Genomic DNA, 23,445 nt, shown 5'->3' on the forward strand with positions numbered 1-23,445 from the left:
TGCGTGCGTGCGTATTCATCAGTTCACCTAAAGCCCATAAAAAAAAAAATCCCATACTAATAGTATAATATAATAAGAAATTGCAAAATGCAGAAACATCAATGTAAGTTATCACGATGTAGTGGCTCTCGCTAACAGACAGAATTAAGTAACCAGAATTAGAATTGTTGTTTGGTCACTTAAGGCTGAAAGTCGCTTGCAATGCTTGCAAGCTTTAAGGTGTGCAGTGGACGCAAACACTTTCAATGACGGCTTTGTTTGGTAGGTTGTTCTTTTTTTAACTTGATTTTCACGCATGCGCAAACTTAATGCGCACTTCGCTTATAGTGTCACACTAAAAATATTATTCATTCACGATAATCAATAATAGGGGTGTCAGGTGATTACATTTTTTAATCATTATTAATCGAATATGACTTCAATAGTTAACTTATGATTTATCACAAATCTTTTATCTGTTTTAAATGTACAATAAAATATATATTTTTAAGTTTTCATACTCTTGTTAACATAAAAAGTGTAAAATGTGAAACTAATATGGCTGCATCTTTGAGGCATTGATACACAAATTTCATAATAATTCATAAAATTTAGTTAAAATGATGATTCATCTGATGAAGATGTACTGTACAGTAAAAAACGAGTGTGTTTTGTTGAGGTCATTTTTCTGCCACTAGATGGCATAATTGTATTTGTAAGACATTGGTGACAGCTCAATGCATTTTTCTTCCCATATTTAAGCACTATCTAATCTTTAACATGAAGTAACTTGTGAAAATTAGCAGTTTTTTGTAAAACACAACTTGACCCCAGTCTCCACAAATATATGCATTATTATTAAATTTATTACTGTTAGATTTTGATGTGGATGTGTCTGCTAAGTTGCGACTGGAATTTCCACAGTACATGCTTTCAAATAAAGGGTGGTCATTAATTGTGCATTAAAAAAATCAATACATTTTTAAATAAATGCAGTGGATGCTGTTCCATTCTGAAAGGAAGCGGTTCGTCAAGTTTCACGTTCAAGGGAATATAATCACAAGGATTGATGAGAAGAACAAGACAAAAAGAAAAACGAAACTGACAAAAGGTATCAAAGAAAAAATGCGACGACGTTTTTGCGCGAGCCTGGCTGAGTGGTTTATGGGAAGCAACTGGCGGAGCGAGCAAAGAAACAAGGTCGTAAAACACCTTCTTCGATAGTCGACAGCCAGAGCTTCTTTGACATTTAATTATTTCCAATACATATGCTGCGGGAACAGGAACACCAAGCCTCGGCTTAGCTTGAAAACAGGACTAAGCATTTACTATATCAATGACACCAGCACATTTGCACTGACAAACGAGTTTTAGTCCACTTCAGTCGCACTGCATCACCGTGAACGATATTTTAACACTAATAAGAAACACACATTACACATTAGTTTATTACAGCAATTGTATTGGCTTAGGTGCACCTAATGAATCTACTAAGTTTGCCAACTATAAAGTTTAAAGTAACAACAACAAAAACATGACACTGATTTCCATTCAAAGTATTTGATCATGTCCGCTTTCTTACAGTACACAGCAAAGGCGTGACATTCCTGTAATTATGCAGTAGCGTCAACAAAGCCTGTTCACAAATTCAATTTGCTACTTGTCACCTGCGTGTTGTTCTTGCAGGGGGAAAAAAATAAACAAGTCGTATCGACTGAGAGTTCTATTTCTGATGGGTTCATCATCATAATAATTCTTCGGGGAAGAGCGAGGTGAGTAATTTCCTGAATTTTTTAAAGCTGCTGTCTGATAGGCGTTTGTTTACAGCGTGTTATGATATCATGCTGTGTCACAAAAAAAAACTGAAAGCAGAGGCACTGCACATTTATGCGAGGATAAATGCAGCATAAACACAAATAATAATAATAAACGACCACAATGTACCAAACCAGGCAACCACCAATTGCTTTCCGTAAAGACAGAACTTGAATTTATTGTTCAGTAGCTGTTGCAAAAGCTGTACTTGTTTCTGCCCAGGCAGCTCAGTAAAATCCGGATAAACATGACAAAATAGATATGAAATCAACATATGAAGCAGGGCTGTGCAAAATTATGAATTCAATTCAACAGACGCGCTTGAATTTCAATAGACTGCGCCGCACAGGATGTTGAATTGAATTTGAGGAAGTGGAATTGAATTCAATGCAATTCAGAGAAAATCATTCTCATCACATATCAGTGAGAATGAGCGTATCTGTTATAAGTAGGGATGTTCGAAATTTGTTCAGACTTCAACTGCTGACTGGTCACAAATACCAAGTACCGATACCACCAGTACATAAAATTTCCCAAAAACAAAAACAATGACATACTTTTAAAGAAATACCTAGAATATAGCATTTTCCTTTAAAACGGCATGAAATTAATGGCTACTTTCTATTCTTCTAATTTCTGGTTTCTGATCATTAAACGGCCACTAGTGGGCACTAGTGTGTAGATATTGACCACCTTTCTCATCTATCAATGCCTTGAGATAAGACCTGGTATTGGTACTCATCAGTGCATTTCACTAGTGTGCGTCCCCCAAAAATGTTAGGGAAGACATTTTAAATAAATATTTAGATAAAGCAAGGGACTCTGGGAAATGCAATGCTGTTCTACTGTCATATCAATTCAATGTAAAAGTTTTTACAATTTTAATGATGATTTTATCTGAGTAGGTCTTTAATGTTAACAAAAAATATTACAACACTTTCTGTAATTATTGTGTGCACCAAGTCCTTACAATTAGTGATGGACAAATGAAGCTTCATGAAGCACTTGTGATATTTTTTAACTCCTCTAGGTGGCACTCTTGCTTTGAAGCTGCAATGGAAATTTAAATAATTTCCATTGCACTAGCTATTATCTTTCAAACAAACATCACCATCTAGAGAAGTACAACAAATATTGCAAGTGCTTCATGAAGCTTCATTTTCCCATCACTACTTACAATGATATTTGTATCAAATGCATTTAGGCTTATAAGGTAAAGCTTCATTGTGAAATACTTTAATTTTGCATCTTGATTTTTTTTAAACTTTCAATTCCACTTCCTGCAATTCAAATTTAAATTGCAAAAATTGAATTTAGGGGTCATTCTAAATTCAATTCTACATTTTATTCTGTCTTTTTTTATGTACACCAGTGAGCGACTTGAACAGCTCCTTCCTCTCTCTCTCTGCATTAACAAAGACTGGATTGCAAAGTCCGAAGATAAAGTGTAACAAAGAAATAAAACTTTTCTCGCTTTTGTGGACCACACTGCCGTTGTCACGCAACTGGAGGTGGCGCAAACAGCGCACGGAATCAAATTGAAATTCCTGATTCACTTCAACAGAGTCTCTCAAACTGGAACAGCAGTGCGCTCCACAATAGAGCGAGCGAGCGATATATACGCTATATAGCAGAATATTGGCGAGATGTTGCGCAATCCCGTGACAAAAGCAGTTAGCTTACTGACACTGAGTCATGAGTGCGGCCGCCACAGTCTTGTTTCTTTATTGTCACACACCATATTCTTCTTTTATCATTCTTAAGTCATCGGAGCACTGAAAGAATCACTGCATTCCGCTAGTGTGATGAATTTGAAGTGTCAGACACGAGTATCATCGCGCATGGGAGAGGTGTCGACGATCCACTATCCTCTAAATAGCCTCATACTGCATCTAATTTGCGCTGTAATGAGATCTAATGAGGGGTTACAGGCCGTGTGCTTGATGAATTGAAACCAGCGGATGAGAGTTTAACTTCACCTCAGTCAGCCTCCTCGAGCAGGAAGGGAAGGATGAAATAAATAGCAGAAGAAGTGAGGAGAGGAAACCCCGACTTTTGTGCTTTTATTCTTTTTTTGGGTTGCTTTCCGTGTGATGTTTTTAAGCACATTTGTGCCCATCTGTTCGCCCACAGAAAGTCACCTGCGCAATTAACCTAGACCATTAGCCGTGAAACAAAGGCCTCGCTGGGAGGAGGAGGGGTGCTTCCTTATGGCCAGGTGGAAAGGCTGTAATGATGCTTTCTTTTAATCTCATCTCTCGCTCACTTTAAAGCACCGGAATTCAAGCTCTGTTGCCCAAACGCGTAACTGCTAAACTCGGCCTTTCCACTTCCAGTACCGCATTGCTGTCCAGTTCTTTTATTGTCTCCCCTTGAGCCCAGTCCTTCTCAGCAGCCTCTTTGGGCAGCGACAGACACACACACAACACACGTCATTACAGCCAACACAAGTGCCCAAAGGACAGCAGTCATGCACTTGTTTGATGTGTCTTCCTTTTACCTCTCTCTAAACCTTATTTTTCCGCCATTTCCCCCGCAGTCAAAGCAGTGGAACTATACAAAAGCTTTGACACAACAACTTGAGAAACTTTTTCAAACAGGTCTTTAATGTGCACCTTCATTTCCAGTCCGGGTTTATCCACCTTTCCTGACGCCGAGGCCAAGTTCAAGCATGACATCCATTTTGAAGCTATTTCACTACACTGAGCAAAAGAATGTAAAGGAGCATAGTAGCTCAGTCATAAAAACCTTGGCTAAACTCTTAATGGGAAATGCTCAATTCTATATAAACGAATAAAGGCCTATATTATAAGAGTGACTAGACAAACTAAAAGTGACATACACCATTATCATAAAATAGCAAACTACAAGTATCATCACAAGGGGCTAAATAGACAAAGAGTGGCTAATAAATTATTATTGTAAGTGACATAACAACTGCATAGTCAAATCACATCACAAGGGACTAGACAACAAAGAGTGGCTAATCCATTATCATCATAAAATAGCAACTGCAAAGCAACTACAAATACACAAGGGACTATACCAACTAAAAGTGGCTAATACATCATCATCCTTATTGACATAACAACTACAAATATCATCAAAGGGGACTAGAAAGGGGGCAGACCTAAGCGAAATGAAAACTAAACATATTATCAGTCTAGTTCCTACTAGACAAACTAAGAGTGGCCAATATACATCATTATAAGTGACATAGCAACTGCATAGCAACTGCTAATATCATCACCAATGACGAGACAAACTAAGAGTGGCCAATAATTCATTGTCATCATTATAAAATAGCAACTGCATATATGATAACAAGCAACCATACAAACTAAGAGTATCACCATCGCATAATCATATCTGACATAGCAACTGCGTAGCAGCTACAAATATCATCACGAGGGACTTGACAGACTAAGAGTGTGTAGGTCATCATCATAAGTGACATGACAACTACAAATATCACAAGGGGACTAGACAAACTAAGAGTGGCTAACCCATTATCATAATGAAATTGCAACTGCAAAGCAACTACAAATACACAAGGGACTATACCAACTAAAAGTGGCTAATACATCATCATCCTTATTGACATAACAACTACAAATATCATCAAAAGGGACTAGGCAGACCTAAGTGAAATGAAAACTAAACATATTATCAGTCTAGTTCCTACTAGACAAACTAAGAGTGGCCACTAATTCATCATCATAAGTGACATAGCAACTGCTAATATCATCACCAGTGACGAGACAAACTAAGAGTGGCCAATAATTCATTGTCATCATTATAAAATAGCAACTGCATATATGATAACAAGTAACCATACAAACTAAGAGTATCACCATAGCATAATTATATGTGACATAGCAACTGTGTAGCAGCTACAAATATCATCACGAGGGACTTGACAGACTAGGAGTGGGTAGGTCATCATCATAAGTGACATGACAACTACAAATATCACAAGGGGACTAGACAAACTAACAGTGGCTAATCCATTATCATAATAAAATAGCAACTGCAAATATGATCACAAGGGACAAGACAAACTAAGAGTGGCCAACAATTCATCATTATAAGTGACATAGCAACCGACAACATTAACATCATAACACAAATACCCCATAACACAACCTAAAAACAGTCACATATGACCCGATGATGCAACCCAAAACATAGTCATAGGAGCGATGTCATAACATCTAAGGTCCAAATAAACGTCACTGTGTTGAATGTTGGCGCCAGGGACCTGTGGTCAATCTTCCAGCCACTGCTGTAATTGGAGACTTCCCTCCAGACCAGCAAAAAAAGAGTAGTTGCTAGTCTGGCACCAGTTTAGCAGGTTCCAAGAGGGTCCTTTTGTGGTAAAGAAATCCAAGCGCAAGTGCTAATTTGAATCACCAGCTCAGTGTGAAATGGGCAAAATGATGTTGGGCCACCACCTCCACCACCAACTTATTATGAGACCACACTTTCCTATGAGACAAACTGCTTGGAACTCAGACGCTCCAGAATGGACTTTGACAGACTTAAGAGTTTATAAGTAAAAATACAGTGAAATGAAGAGAGGGGAAACAAATAGTTTATGCTTCTTTTTTCTGATGGAAAAGACTCTTAAATCTTCATAGGATACACGGTTGGATAATAATAATAAAAATACGCTTCCTGAACAAATAAACATAGTTTATGAACAACTCAGTCATGCAAAGGTTTTCTGTGGAAAAGTTATACTATTCAAAACATAATTCAAAGTTCAGGCACTTTTCATAGTAGCCTACTCGACTTGATTCAGATGGCCTTGAGATATTCCAACTTTTGTTGACATTACAACTTACAACAATACAACTTAATGTATTTGAAATTAGGCATCTGTGGGATCTCTGCATGTTTGCAAATAGGCAGTAGAAAAGTTGGAAAAAGGCATGAGAGTAACTTTCCAAACCTAATAAGGACATTTGCCTCTATTTCAATTGTTTTACTGATACAAGCCCACTTGTGTCACCTCCCACGACCGTCCTCAAAGGGAGGTGGGGTGGTTATTGCCGCCCTTACTCTGGTCCTGCCATGAGCTCTCGCATAGCAACATGATTAGAGTAGGAAAGGAAGCCGGAAGCCAGAAAGGTCTGAGAGATGTGGGAGGTGGGTGCAAGGTGAAATATGTTGTTTGACGTGCACCAGATAGAGAGAGAATGACTGGTCAGTGTGTGCCCAAAGGAGAGAAATAAGAGCTGTCATGACCCTCCCCCCCACCAAAAAAAAAAAAAAAAGGCGGTAGAGGCACGGAGAGAAGTTGGATGTCGACAAGGGATAGATGAAAGTGGATTAGCCGCGGCGGCGATTTGCATTCCGTGGTGGAACGAAAGCCCATGCGATGCCCCGAATAGCTGGATGCATGAATAAGTAAACAAACAAAAACAAAAATAAACCCTCCATCTGGATGGATGCTGCCAGGTCCCTAGCGGGAAAACAGTAGGGGAGGGTAGAGTGGTAAAGTGGGGGGGGACCGGAGATGTATGCGATGTCGCCACCACCACACTCTCCCGACTCCGCTATCATTCATTTTCTCGCCCCTGACTGTCCATATTGCTATTTCCATCCAGATTTCCATGTGCTTTCGGATGGTTCTGCCCAGTAACACCACAGCGACACACGGGGAGGCTCTGGCAGATGTTCATTTGACATACTTTCCGGGGTCGCCGTGTCAGGACGCCCGGCTGAGTCGAATTCACAACCTCATATTTTCCAAAGGTGAAATTTAGTCTATTTTCATTCAGAGATTGCAGAAGTCCATGCTCATCATTTCGTTTAGTCTTAAAAGGAGTGCAGTTTTGCCGATAAGCTTCTCTTCTGAGATGTTTTAAAGATAAACAGAGGTGAATTTGGGGATGCCTGATTTTATTTCTGTTTGAGACATTAAAGTTAAATCGATGTTTATGTATTTCAATTGAACATTTTGGGGTTTTGTTAGGAGGAATACAGTAAAACTACACAACCAAATTACAATAAACTAGACAATGCAAGTTGCAGATTTTAACTGAAAGTAAACCATTTGCAAGCAATTTTTCATTATGTTCCTTAACTCATTCAAACCCCAAAATGTATAAAGATTTTTTTTTTTAATACTTTGTCCTTCAAGTCAATCAAAATCCAGTATAAAAGCGGGAGCAAAGGGGATTACTTCAGTGAAAATGGCTGTGAGTGAATGAGTTTTAATTGCTTCAAATAAAGTGTTAAATTTGAAGAAAAAAAACCTTTCAGATATTGGATAGATTCAAATAACTTATTTAAGTGTTTATACAAAAAAAATACTCAACCAATTTTTTAAGCCATGGGGCCATAGCTGAGGAATAACCAATGTTTTGAATGGATCATGACAAAGGTGTTCCAAAATTCAAAAGTATCGGGTTTCAAACAAAAGCATGTGCACGGGTTCAATTAACGTTTACACTTTGGTGCCAATTCAACATTTGGATCATTCTATCTGTGTCTGCTCTCTATTGAGTGTCATTCTAGCTTGTATTGCATTTTATTCAAAACCATCCGAAAGCAAATTATTGTATTTGCAAATGTTGTCTTCGGGGCAAGCTGTGTTTATAGCTTATGCCTGATGATAAAAGCATACTCTTCAGAAAATCCCTACAAACACAACCGTGAAAAAGTATTCCCTTAAAAGTGTCACAGTACTACATTGATCAAGCTTGTTGAAAATGTGCAGACCATTTTTATTCAACTTTTATTTCATTTTATTTTTTTATTTTTATTTTTTTTCTCTCTCTTTTTTCTCTCTCTTCTCTTCTCTTTTTTCTCTCTCTTTTTATTTCATTTTATGATGCTGTTGCTGCGATGGACAGGACAGGTAGAGAATTACTCGAGCCACTCAGGTTATTTAGATGAAAGAGACGTCTAAGCTCATTAGACGTCTGTTAAGTCTGTCTCTTATCTCCAGGGCAGCATTCAGAATGAGTGGCACGTTTGGATAGTGAATGCCGACTTCTGGAATACGGCTCGAGATAACATCTGAACTAAAGTCCATACGGGTTGTTTGCATCCGCGAAAGGCGGTGATGTCTCTGAAAGCTAAACAGATTTGACAATGAATTCTGCTGAAGGTAATTAAGTTTGATTGACTGGAAAGTGACTGGTGAGAACCACATGTGGGTGGAGAAATGATTAGACACTCGATCCACCCATAAATTATTGATAGTCAAAGGCGCCTTTCAGCAAGGGTGAGCACAATTCTGAAAATGTGTTTAGAGCTGGAAATCGTTAAAGTACAGGGCAATATATAACAGATACATTTATCAAGTACTAGGTTCGCGAAAAAAAAAAAAAAGAAAATCTTTCATATGCATTTCTTTTCCCCAGGTCCATACTGCACTAAGGAACACAGATAGGCCTAAGGCCCTTTTCCCCTCCTTCCTTCCCCTATTTTAATTTTTTAATTTTTAATTTAAGAAACTCAGGGCACTAGCTAGCGAACCACCAGGCTTCCTGTTCGGTCTCCTTCTGTTGGTCAGTTATTTTTGTGTTTCTTGGACGGGTTGTGACAGTGAAGACAAGACAAATTCCTTGTGTGTTTTTACATACTTAATAAATCAGATTGTGATTCTAATATTAGTATTATTCAACTGAGATGTTGTCAATTGTTGGCAAGGTAAGGAGGCGCAATTATGGAGGACCAAAATTAAAAATAAATAAATAAATGAATAAAACCAAAAATAAAAATGGTTATGAAAAATATAATTAAAAAAATAATACAAAAAATACATTATATATATCCCTAAATAAATAAAAACATGTAAAAAAAATAAAATAATAATAAAAATAGATTTAAAATATAAAATTAAATGTCGAAATAAATACAAAAACAAATATATAAATGAAACTAAATATCAATGACTAAATAAAAACACTCTCACATTTATTTATTTCATGTTGCAGACACGCTCAGGTCAAAATGTTATTGAAATGAGGGGCCGGTCCTAAGCGTGTCTTGGGTTGGACATTGCAAACTGCCTTTCAATGGTCGAGTGAGCGGGTCGGCGAACAAGGAAGTCTCGCCGGTTTGCACGGAGAGCTCCAGCAATGGACGACTATCTTGTCCACTGTCACCACAACTTACGACGTGAGTTGCTCGACAAGTCATTTGAATAACATTTGTGAGAGCAGTGCGTTTTTATTTATTGATTGCAATTTATTTCTATATATATATTTTTATTTTTGTATTTATTTTGACTTTTATTTTCATATTTATTTTTTGAATCTTGTTTATTATTGTTGTATTTATTTTACTTTTATCTATCTATCTATCTATCTATCTATCTATCTATCTATCTATCTATCTATCTATCTATCTATCTATATATATATAAAGTTGTTTTTAATTTCCATTTATATTTATTTTGGGGATTTAAATTTTGAATTATATATTTTTATAATTGTTTTTATTTTCACTTTTATTAATTAATTAATTTATTTATTTTGTCATCTTTTTTTATGTAATTTGTAATTTTATGTTTTGGTCCTCCATACACCATAAAAGAAGCATTCACGTTATCGTCACGGGCCGCGACCTCATGTCTCGACAAGCTATCCGCGGCGTTGCCGTCGTTTGCCGCGTCTGTGTCGCCGTGGAGACACAATGCGAACTTGGCGAGCGCGCACCTGCCTGTCAACGCTCGCCTATGATCAGCTAGCGCGGCTGAGGCTGTGACACAGGTGCGCGCACACTCCTTCCTGCCTACCCGCAGCTGTCAGTGTGGCACAAAACCATCAATCTCAGACCCTCTACCTCCGTCACAGCTGACAGGAAGCCGTCAGCCACGAGTCAGTCAGCTGCATATGCATTTTGGTTTCTCGTGGCACACGGAGAACACGTTGAAATGTGGAAAAAATACAAATATGCTCTAGGACACCTAGATATAAAAAGATAGACAACTGTCACAATTTGGAGGCTAAAGAAAAGTGAATGTAGGGAAAACAGAAGGCAAATTTATGCCACCTACATACACGCACATATATATCACATTTGAAGAGGTTTTTTTTCAGAGTTTTCTACATATCTACAAGACAATGGTACTATACAAAACCTAGTTACAAAAAAAAATGATTTATCACGGATCAAAATAGAGGACACTGTGAAAGCAAAAACATAATGGTTAAGTGGACTTTTTGTATGTTATGCAAACTATTATACATTGTGTATAACATGACTGTAAATAACTGAATATCATACTGTAAATGTGACTAATTTCTAAGTGAATGTATCGCTTTATAATGGGCTCGAAGCTCTTGAAATCAATCCATTTTAGGTCATGAGTTTCAAATCCGATCCTCAAACATGCTTCCGGGCATGTTAGCAATAAAATGAAAACATCATTATGGAAATAATCCATCCACAGTGTTTCATATCTACATGTGAGTGGCGTGACATTGGATTGCAGCATCTTACACAGACGCGCAACCTAAAAGGTCACTTAAACACACTCCATACGCCCACAAAGGAAATAATTAGAAGCGTGACATGTTCATGTCAATTCGTTATTAACACTTCAGCTCAAAAGTCCTGATTATAGTGTGCACAGTCAAACTAGTGCATAAGAGAAAACAAATAAGTAAAAAAAACAAAAAAAAACAATGAAATATATTAGGGTTGTGCACGAATCTGTGGTGACTCAAAATAAGTAGCGGATGTGTAAACAAATGCCAATTCATAATTTTCCCATCCAAGTCACAATGTGCCAACGCGTATGTTCGTTCAGAAAGGAACATTTGAATGGAATCTTCTTCCTCCCTTTACTTGGGGATTGCACGTGTGGAAGCGACACACGCTGCATAACCCGAAAGTAGTTTGTGTGTCAGTCTGCGTGAGACATCGTCCTAGCAACTAATTGGCTACGTAAATGTCTAGTTGTTGACCTCTCACGCCAACAATTTCCAGCTTAGGCAAAATAGCTTAGCATTAGCGAGCGTACTAGCTTACCATGAGTGAGCGTAACATTAGCAAGAATGAAGCTACTAACGTAACATTAGCGAGCCAAGCATTAACGAGGACGAAGCTACTAGTGTAGCATTAGCGAGCGTAGCATTAGTGAGGAAGAAGATACTAGCATAGCATTAGCGAGCGTAGCATTACCGAGGACAACGCCATAAGAGTAGCATTAGTGAGCTTAGCAGTAGCTAAAACAAGTTAATATTAAATATTATATATTTTAATCAAATAGGATTTTTCATCTCTTGGACAATGAAGCGTTTCTCTGGGAAAATATAGTAAGTAAGCGATTTGAGTATATTTGGGAATGTTGAGTATTTGATATATGTATATGTATATGTATGTATATATATATACATATATATATATATGTATATATATATATATATATATATATATATATATACATATATATATATATATATATATATATATATATATATATATATATACACACACACACACACTCAACAAAAAATATAAACGCAACACTTTTGTTTTTGCTCTCATTTTTTATGAGATGAACTTAAAGATCTAAAACTTCTTCCGCATACACAATATTTTATCAAATATTGTTCACAAACCAGTCTAGATCTGTGATAGTGAGTATTTCTCCTTTGCCGAGAAAATACGTCCCACCTCACAGGTGTGCCATATCAAGATGCCGACTAGACACCATGATTAGTGCACAGGTGTGCCTTAGATTGCCCACAATAAAAGGCCACTCTGAAAGGTGCAGTTTTGTTTTATTTATTGGCGGGTCTGTGGAACCGGACAGACTGTCAGTACTGACTATATACTCAAGAGTGTGGGTGTGGGCCAGATGCGGTCCTCGGGCCACCAGTTGCCCACCCCTGCTTTCAACAAAGCCGGACAAAGTCTAGTTCAAGAAATGCCTTTTTTTGTGCGAGGAAGCTTGCATTTATGCATAGAAGCATACACAAGTTGATCCTCAAAGTGCGAAAGGTTGACAAGCAGGATGCATAAATAGGAGCATCATTGTCAACATACCAACTGCTCTCTGTAGAGACTCACTGGGACAGTCAGACCTCAATCGATGGGCCTCGCTGAATTAGAATATGGCGATCACTGGCAGTGACAAAAAAAAATGCTTTTGGATGGATAAAAAGGAAGAGTATAATCATGTACGGGAAATGGGACATTATGGAAAAAAATTAACTTCCATTGAAAAGTTGTGAGATGGTGAGACCCAGGTTTTCTTTGAAGAAGTTAGGGACTTATCTAAATTTGGATGCAGTAATAGATTACGTGGTGACACACAACAACTTCCAACTGTCATGGCAAAGATAAAAACATTGAACATTATTCTATTCCAAAATTTTATCACAAACACCTTGGCAGAGGCATGATAATATTCTCACCAAAAACAATCCCGATTGGTGCAAGCTGTTGCTAACCATTCAGTGATGATTGCTTTGTGGGAGAAAAGAAAAATCTGCATTTCTTTTGGAGGTTACGATACAATTGAAAAAAAAAAAAAAAACATGTACAGTGGTGTCTTGAGTTACAAGCGACCCGAATGTAACAACACGGGTAGATAGATTATAACAACGCTCATAAGTATATATTCTTGAATCTTTATTCTATGTGAAAAAAAAAAGCTATTAATATCACTATGTAGCTTACTGAGTCAGTCATGTGTGTACTATACTGCCCCCTGGTGGCCATGACGCACACACCAGAAGGAGTTCAATGTGGAGCTGGAACAGATTAATGGCATTTCCATTATTTTCAATGGGGAAAGATGCTTTGAGATACACGTTTGAAGTTATACCTGTCGTTATTTAATACACATTTTGGTATGTATTGGATCATTAAATTTTCCAAAATATAGCTCCCTTTAAATGATGTTTTTTTATACTGTATTTTAACTGTATTTGGATTTTAGCCTGTTATGAGAGTGATGTTTCTCTCCAAAAATGCTTCTCAAAACTTATATTTTCCCCTCTTTGGTTGTTTGTTTATTCCTCTGTGCCACATGCCAAGCTGCATTGCAGTCAAAAGCGTTTGTGGCTCCGCGGCGCTGTTCAAAGCTTAGTGGTTTCGACTGAGGTACAAAGTTAACACGCGGGTGCAGACACTTGCCCCAGACGGGGGCTGTGACCTCGCCGATGTTCGCCGAGCGTGCAGCCTAAAGGGCCTGCTGCTTCTCACAAGAGGCCTTACGAAAAGGCCCACTGGCTTGACCCCGCTCAGGCTTTTGACACATGCTCCTTGTGACACTCTATCATATGTTGCTTCATGGGGAGAAAAAAAGAACACAAACAAAAAATGATTTTTGAAAAAATATTTTTAGGCCCCCCGAAAGCCTTTTGTGACTGGGTTTGTTCAGGAGCTGTTAAAATGCAAGTGAATGTTGACCATCTGGTCAGTTCAAGAGAATGTGCAAATCCACTTAGTGAGAATTAAAACAAATGGGATGACTGGGTAATGGCTTCGTAAGCAATTTCCAACATTAGGACTTGTCGTCATTGACAGGGGAAATCCGTTCAGCTCCACTCTTGTCTCATCTATCAGTTATTTATGCTTGTTTAAAAAAATCAAAATACAACAAAATAAATTAAGTAGGTATGCAGCACACACATGACTTGTTATTATCACGTTACTTCAGCTGGGAAATAAGAAAAACGTCATATTTTTTCTTTCAGTTTTTTTTTTTTAAAACGCAACCCTTCCCCCAACCAAAAGCTTCTGCTAAGGAAAAATTAAATAAACCCTCATTAATTATGCAATTCATTAATCAGTTGAACGTGAAGAGGATTTGGTTGCAATTTGCAAAATGGCATACAATCTATCCCTTCTACATAATAAAAAAAAAAAAAAAAATACCCTCTTGAAATGGCATTAAACACAATTGGATGATCTAGTGAAAGGTTTTTAAGCAATACTTTTAATCACAACAATCCAAAGTGTATTCAATTTTATTATATAGTGACCATATGTTTATGCCATCTGTTCATGTGAATGGATTTGTAAACATCGTATCCATCCATCCATCATCTATCTATCATCCATCTATCTTTACCATTTAGATATTGCTGTGCTATGAGGTCTGCATCACTGTCATTGGATGGATTCATACAATCACTAAGATGCAATACTGCTTTGCTCATTAAAAATAATTAATAATAGTTAAATATCATAATTGGTGTTCAGCTATTTTTCACTTAATATGCCACAGCTATACATACAGTACAAATATATTGTGTTTTACAACAATACTTAACCATATTTACAATTCCATATGTACCTGTGGATGAAATAGCGAAGCTTGTTGTAAAAAAAAAAAAGTGTAAATACCATGCTGCATTTAAATACAGTATATTCACATTTATTTATTTATTTATTTTTGTCTTTATTATCGTTTATTAGCATTTGTACTTTTTATGGAAAAGTGATACAGTCCAAAATATTGTAAGGGGAGACTCAGAACGCGATGTCACAGTTCACATGGATGGTCGGGTTCTAGTCAAGTTTGGAGACATCGCACAAGTGTGCGGCGGACCAAAGATTTTTTTTTTTTTTACTACAATATGCTGGTGTTATGTATAGAATTTGTGGTGCGTTATATGTCGGCCTTCATGAACAGAACTGCCATGAATAAGTCAACGTATAAACCTAGTGGGGCGCAAACATAAAAAGCAAAATAGAACAGAAACCCTAAGAAATATAATAGAGATGCACTGCAACTAACAATTACCTTAATAATCGATGAATCTGATGATTAGTTTATCAATTAATGAATCAGATAAAAATAAAAATGTTTTAATTTCCATCACTTCTTTCAAAATTATTTTAAATTTACAATGCAGAACATGCACAAATATAAATAGGTTGAGAGTTAGTCACTGGCTTGGCCCCAAATCTCCGGGATTTTTTTTTTTTAAAAATCTGTAAATATTTATTGTTGAGAAGCTGAAATTTGGAGCATTTGTACAATTTAAAATAAAAAAAAGGTCTCAAAAATAATTAGCGATTAATTTGAAAATATATTAGTTTTGATGAATTCCTGCACCTGTAAAGTAGAATATACAGTTCTTAAAGTTGAATTTGTGTGGAAAATGTCTCACTGCTGTTTAATCCCCAAAACAAGGATCTTGTCCTTTCTCTAATTACCTTTTATTTGCAGGTGCATTACAGAATAAAAACATGAACCTTTCAAGGTTCCACAAAAGAATGACAGCCTGGCATCTCTAATTTAAGTGCATGCGAGTGGCAAGGTCAAAAAGATCAGAACGAAGCAACAAAGTAGCTTTTTTTCTTCCCCTGGTGTGGAGGACAATCGTCGCATCGCTATCTCCTGCAGGCGACGTTGCCCATGTCATCCTTATGTTTTATTCATGTGAGTCATATTATGGCATTCACAAAGTCAGATCCAAATCTGCTCTGGCAGAAATATTTCATATTATAGCTGCTTCTCTACCCTTCTCCATCTGGTTAGCCCGAATGAGGAAAGCGCGCTCGACAGACTCCTTCACACACATCCGGGCTGGATTATTAAAAGTGAAGCTTTCAAAGAGGTCACTGCTCAGGGAAAAAAAAAAAAAAAATGCATGCATCAATTATCTTGGAGGATTTGTGGCATACTGAAGACTGTCTTGTCACACTTCCCCATATGGCTGTGAGGTCATTGGCTGGAAGCTGACATTTAGTAGCTAGTGAATTGTGGAAATCCCCCCAAAAAAAGGACAAAAGAGCTCGCAAAGGGCCTTCGGGCTTGAAATTCCCTCTCAATGTCATTGGCGGAGCTCCACACAAGCATCCCGCTCTTATTTTTCATGTTGGAGCAACTCATGCTGATCAATACGCAGTTTACTGGCATTGCTTCGGGGTGGGGTGCAGTGGTGGGATGAAGGAGTAATTGCAATAAGTCACCGTAAATATAGCCCACTTGTGCAATCTTAGACGGACGGGAACGCACTTTCAGCACTACGTTGCGTCGCGACAACAGTGGCGTGACATTACTCAACAACTAAGAAAAACTCAAAACGCCCCCTATTGGCCAAGCCCAAAAATGCATCAAGTCCTGAAGACGTGCTGATTGGAGAGTTGGTCAAAGAGCGCCAATATTGTTCGGTACTGTTGATCTTCTGCTCTTGCTACACTACAAAGCTAGTGGTGGGAAAATGAAGCTTCATGAAGCACTTGCAATATTTGTTGTACTTCTCTAGATGGTGATGTTTGTTTGAAAGATAATAGCTAGTGCAATGGAAATTGTTTAAATTTCCACTGCAGCTTTAAAGCAAGAGTGCCACCTAGAGGAGTTAAAAATATATCACAAGTGCTTCATGAAGCTTCATTTGTCCATCACTATACAAAACTACAGACATCAGAAACTTGAATCTGTAATTGTCATTACTTTTATTTTATAACTGAACATGTCTGAAACTTTATCTTTATCCCTCTTGTTTAGATTGACAACTACATTTGTGCAAAAAAATATGTGCAGTAGGCTACAGTGCCTCTTCAGTTAACATTTGATATTTTTATATAGCAGCACTAAGTTATCTATATTGTGGTACATTGTGTCAAAATTAATCGATTAATAATAATAACTGATGATTATCAAAATAAACAAGCACTATTTTATTTAGGGATGTTCAATACCCCTTTTTTTAAGACTCATACCAGTATGAGCACTCAACGATACCAATTACTGATACAGCATAAAAATTCTCCCAAAAAACAATGACAAATAATTAAAAAAAGACCCATATATCCCAATATAGCATTTGTCCTTAAAATTACACGAAATTAATGTATTCTTCAAATTTTCTGTTCATAATATTGCCAAAAGAGGGTGACAGATACCGTCGCGAGTACCGATATCTTGAAAAAAAAAGGGGCAAGCTTCGGTCCGATACTGATAACTGATATCTGTACTCACCAATCCCTAAATTTAATAATTGATCATTTATCAGTTAAAATTGTTCAAATCCTCTTATTTCAGCCTCTCAAAAGTAATTAAAATAATTGTTTTGTAATACAATTTTAATTCAAAATAATATGTTATCCGATTGTTTGATTAATCAATGAAATAATTGATAGAATAATCAATTAAAAAAATTAAATAGTAACAAACCTAAGTGTTTATCATGAAATAAAATGGCCTACATTGTATAACCACCATTCCGGTAAGAAGGTCAGCTCAAATCAAACTGTCTTTTGAATATATTTAAATCTATTAAGAAAATATGTCACAACCCCATCTGCATCTTCTAAAGCAATATTGACTTTGGCCCATGTAGAGATGAAAAGTTATGTTAAACCTGTGAACATTTTGAATGGAAATCAGGCAAAAGTTCAAGCAGTGTTGTGTGCTCTGAATTCTGCCACCCATCAACCGCCAATGAAAATTAGCTTAACTTAGCTAACTTGGGCACATTTACATTGTAAAATGTTGATTAATGTGCAATGTCCTTTTCAAATAAAAAAAAAAATAATTCAATAATGGAAAATTAAGGAACATGTCTGTCAACACACTGAGCTGGACTTTTCAAGCTGGTCAATTTTTAAGAAATGTATTGATTATTTTTGCCTTCCTACGCTCATTGGTTTAACAGAAGTAGAATTTACAAATGCAAAAGTCCAACCGTCAATTACGAAATGATAGATGTAACCCTAATACGAGCAAGACGGCTTGTAAAGCGAGACTCCACATCGGCACCGCCTTCGCCGTGCTCCCAAACTCCCCGCGTGGCCCGCCGGCGTCTTTGCGGAGAAGTGACGCACCTTTGTTGATGTCAATCAGCTTCTTCTTCTTCTGCTGGCGCTCCTGCTTCTCGCGCTCGGCTTTTTCCTTCGCCAGCCTGGCTCTCTTGATCTTCTCCTCCATCTCCCTCTTCTTGTGGTTCTCCTTCACGGCTTCCTGATGAGGCAACACGCACACACATTCATTCCAACTTCTGCTACTGCTCTTTGAGTGTCGTTTTCACGAGTAGCAACTTTGCCATCAGCGACAAATTTGTATTCCGAGAAGGGTTGAAGAAAAGATGCCGGAATAAACAATAAATCATTTCAAGTTGTATGAGCGCTTTTTGGGGGGGAGGGAAAAACAAGGTTATATAATCTAGATGGCATCTGCTCCACATGACATATTTTCCAAGATGGAGGCAAGCTCATGCACTATTACTAACGAATGAAAAACATGACACTTTTGAAGTCATACTATTGGCACCACGTCGATTAAGTCCCACATTTTTACACTATTAACAAAAACTATAACCTGGACAACACAAGTGAATTTTATTTATAATCTCTTCAAGAGGGAACATAATAATAATTGACTGAAATCATGTGGTTGCATAAGTTTACACACCCCCTTATTATGTGTTCACACTTAACCAGTCACTTTCAAACTTAAATGGGAGTCACCGTGTAGCTGCTACATACATTTTAGATGTTCCAGTAGGCTTTTTCTGACATTTTGTTTTCTTTCTAGCAGAAGCCATAAGGTTTTGTGCTACCACTGACTGCTACTTTGATCTGCTTATAATTCCCTCCATATTTTATATGGCCTCAGGTCCAAGTGAAGGAAAACAAGCCCAAAGCATGATGCTGCCACAAGCTTGCTTCAATGCGGGTATGATGTTCTTTTGGAAATGAGCAGTGTTTCGCTTACACCAAAACAAACCTAGAGCAAAAATGGTTCAATTTTAGGTTTCATCAGACCATACGAAAATTTCCGAAATTCATGGGAGAAAATGTGATATTTAAGTATCTGATTAAACTCACAAAATTACAGACTTTCTAAATGATTGTGGGAGGGAGATTTATACCGTTTCTTTATAAAATGCAAATTTTAGTCAAAGTGACTGCCAATAAAAATAAATAAATAAATCATTAATATTGTATTGTCAAAAAAATAGACACGCATTCAAAAAAATCTGCTGTTATGATGTATTGACTTTTTCAAGGCTCTAATTATGTCATATGAAATATTTCAATTTGATTTATGTATTTATTTTAAATATACAGCACAATTACTTACTGCTTTTATTGTCCATAGTGGGCATAAAAAATGGATAGGATGTATGTATGTATGGATAGGTCTGATGCAACTAAACAGTTTGAGTAGTTTAACGTAAAAATACATTCAGAATAGACTTAGTCATCACACTTCAAAAGCAGAGCCCAGTTTGAGCTCAAATACCATAAGTCTAGTAAAAACAAAAACAACTAGGGCAAACATGATTGTTTTTTATTTTTGTCCTGTAGGGGGCGCTACGGAGCCATGTCATTATGACAACTTCATAATATCAAATTTTTCGCCGGGCCCGAAGACTGTGCAAAGTTTGGTGAGTTTTTGTAAATGTTAAGGTCCCCAAAAATGCACATAACATTATATTAATACAAGCTACACGTCTCATAATCCTGTGCATCATCACCACAACGCGTGAAAAGAAAAGAAAGCGGAGCAGCCGTTGCAGAGCGTCAAGCGGTCTCGGTAGAGTGAGAAGGAGATATCATCCCGCTGCTCCTTCGTGACCGGCCCAAATGTCAGGAAGGAGTCAGAGGCAGCCAGATAATCAACAGGAGCAATTCAGCCTTTACAAATGTGTCAGTTTGTTCTTGTGCCAACACTGAGCAAGATGCAACTGTGTGACCTTTGCAGGCAAACAAGATGTGTTTGCTTCTCATCACGTACCTGAGCTGGTGCAGACCGAGACCGCGCCCATCGCTGCTACAGTATGAGGATTTTGGGTGGCAGCTCATTCATCGGATGAGATTTGATACCACAAATGTGACAATAAATCCTTCTTCACAAAGATAACAATGCTCAAATAGTTGTAAATTAGTTTTATAGTCTAGTACTTTAATTATTACGGGTGTAGTTTGCATTGGTATGCAAGTGTATTGAATACTAGTGAGAACGCAGTTTAGCTTGCTATCTAGCAATGGCGGCTGCAGTCAAAGTGTTAGTAAGGTTTTTTTGTGGACTAATATTTCAATATAAATCAACAAACATGTCAATAAATCTGCTTTCACAAATATAATGTTCAAATTTGATGGATAATGTCAGAAATTAGCTTTATTATCTTGTACTTTTATTATTGTAGTTTGCTTTGCTAACCTATACAATTCTACTGGGAACGCTACATAGCTTACTAGCTAGCAATTGCTGCCGCAGGGAAAGTGTCAGTAAGCTAATGTCCTTTCTTGTTTATTAGCTTCATAATCTAGTACTTTTATTATTGTAGTTTGCTTTGCTAACTTATTGAATTCTCCTGGAAACACTATGTGGCTTGTTAGCTAGCAATGGTTACCGCAGGCTCAGTAAGCTAATTTCCTATTTTGTCGTTTAACATGCTGTCTTTCGCTCACATGACTACACCATGTTAAAGTTCACCATGAATGCCCAAAATGGCCGCCACATCACACAATGAGTACTGCATGTGAAAAGGTTAAGGCCTTGCAGTGATTTGCTAGCAACACACAATGCTATTACCTTAGTCTCAATAGGAATTCATGGAATGGATTCAATTTTATTTGAAAAATTGTCTAATATGAATGTAACTGATTTGCCTACTGTGAAATTGCAACAGGGCTGTTTCTTTTTCCATTTACTTACACATTATTTTGGTACTATTTTCTGTAAATTCAACACACTTTGCACTGGTATAATGTGTGATGACACTTGGTCACCCTGGCCCGCATCTGACGCCCGTCCGGTCCTGATGTATGTGTGTGTGTGTGTTAGCAGCTAAGACAGCAGGATTACAGGGATTGCGGCGAAAAAGCGTGAAATGAGCGGTTCCTCATGCTAGTCAATAAGAGAGCTTTGACATCGTGTTCAAGGACACGCGCCCTTGATGTCAGTATCTGCTTGATGGTTGACAAGGGCAATGACAAACACACACGCACACACAATCAACTGAGCGTGGTTTACGGCAACACTGTGATAAAAAGTGTCTAAGTGAATAAACGTGCATTTTATTGGCACACGAATCAAAAATGAGAAACCCTATTCCAACATTAATGGCTACTGGTGTTTATTTACTCATCTGCAGATGTGTTTATTGAGACAAATGCTGCTTGGAACATACAAATTTCCATCCCAGTTATTTTTTTTTCAAAAACAGTAAATTAAAATTGATTGATTATCCAAAATGTCAATTAATTTGATAAACAATTAGTTATCGATTAATTGTTGCGGCTCTATTGCCGAGTGACCACCACTACTGTAACTCTACTTTGCCCTCAATTGTCTCCATAAGATAATTTCAAACTCCGTAGGTAACTTGCATGTTATACGCAGTGCAATGGTACGGGCTGCTGTTTTGGTTAGCAACAGAGTCCAGATGGGCTCAGCAGTTAAACTGAGTGAACTTTTTTTTCCTGATGTGAAAGTGAAGGTGTCTATTTGAGGAAGTCATATAAAGTGGAAGACACATCTGGTGATTAATGTGGGCACGGTTTCCACTGTTTGAGGGAATATGGTAGGCGTCACGCACGCAGTCTATTAAGCGTATAGAGTGCCGATGAACAGTGGCCAATGCTGTATAAGCAGCTCGGAAGCAGCTAATTTAGGCACAATCATGGGCTGTTGGTGACAGTCAACGCGTCCCCCTCGATTTATGCCCTAGTCTAGAAAGCATTTTGTGTCTGCATCACCACATTGCACAAAAGAAAATCCGCCAACAGAAAATGATTTATAAATTATGCAAATCAGATGACATAAGAAAAAAAAGTACGCCAGCAAAAGCAAACAACTAATTGTGATTGTAAACACGATTATGCAACATTACACTAATCAAATGTGCGCCATAATTACCATAGCGACACTTACCATTAGGACTGCTATTTTTCTCTATAATGGTGTCTTCAATGGTTTGTATTTTATGTCAAGGGTCTTGGCAACACTATATGTTGTAGGGGGCAAGATATGTTCCTAAATAATTAGATGAGTGGCTATAGTAGCTTACAACTACTTTGGGTGCATTGATTTAAAAATTCAAAAACATGTATATGCTTCTGTTTTGTCTCTTGAGACATATGTTGTGATGATGAAAGTAAAATATTTACATAATGATAGCGGTTGACTGTGAAAAAAACACAGGGGAGTTGTAGTCATTTGCGGTGAGATGAGTTTTGATGGAATTCATGTGATAAATAAGAATCAACTGGATTAGTTAAATAACACATCTAAATGGCACCTTGATAAGACTGGCTTGTCCTTTTAATAAAGTCCAGGTAGTCACAGACCTAAACTCATTTACTCCTCAAAATGTATAAAAATGTTCTATTTTAAATAGTGACATGGTCCCTAAAATGTATTTATAGTTTTTTTTTTCAATGTATTTTTTTACGCTAGAGCACACAGAAGGTTTTGATGCAGCTTCTGACCTGAAGAGGTCGCTTAAAGCAATGGTATCTATTTCAAAAACTGCAGGTGGCAGCAGAGTATAAGAGCTCAGCCAGGGCCATATTGCAAAAGCTCTTTTCCCCAGTGTTTTCAACACATTTTGGAATAATGATCAAACTTAGCTATGTTCTAATGCTAAGTGCTGCAAAACGGAAACAGATACAAATATACTTTTTTTTCCTGATGAAAGAAGAGACTCTAATCTTTCTTTTTGGTAGGTTCCATGTTTTATAGCAATAGAACACAACATTCTGTGGGCCTTG

General features: G+C 37.3%; 1 protein-coding gene across 5 annotated transcripts in view; it reads right to left on the minus strand.

Moving 5' to 3' along the window:
- The window catches only part of diaph2 (diaphanous-related formin 2), a 421,729-nt gene that overhangs the window by 66,668 nt on the left and 331,616 nt on the right, over positions 1-23,445 (minus strand). For all 5 annotated transcript variants that reach the window (XM_077577699.1, XM_077577700.1, XM_077577701.1 and 2 more), the window contains one exon: positions 18,550-18,685. In XM_077577699.1, the coding sequence (XP_077433825.1) occupies positions 18,550-18,685 (136 nt within the window). The remainder of the gene's footprint in view (positions 1-18,549; positions 18,686-23,445) is intronic.

Source organism: Vanacampus margaritifer, chromosome 10, assembly GCF_051991255.1.
Source record: "Vanacampus margaritifer isolate UIUO_Vmar chromosome 10, RoL_Vmar_1.0, whole genome shotgun sequence".
Lineage (NCBI taxonomy): Eukaryota > Metazoa > Chordata > Actinopteri > Syngnathiformes > Syngnathidae > Vanacampus > Vanacampus margaritifer.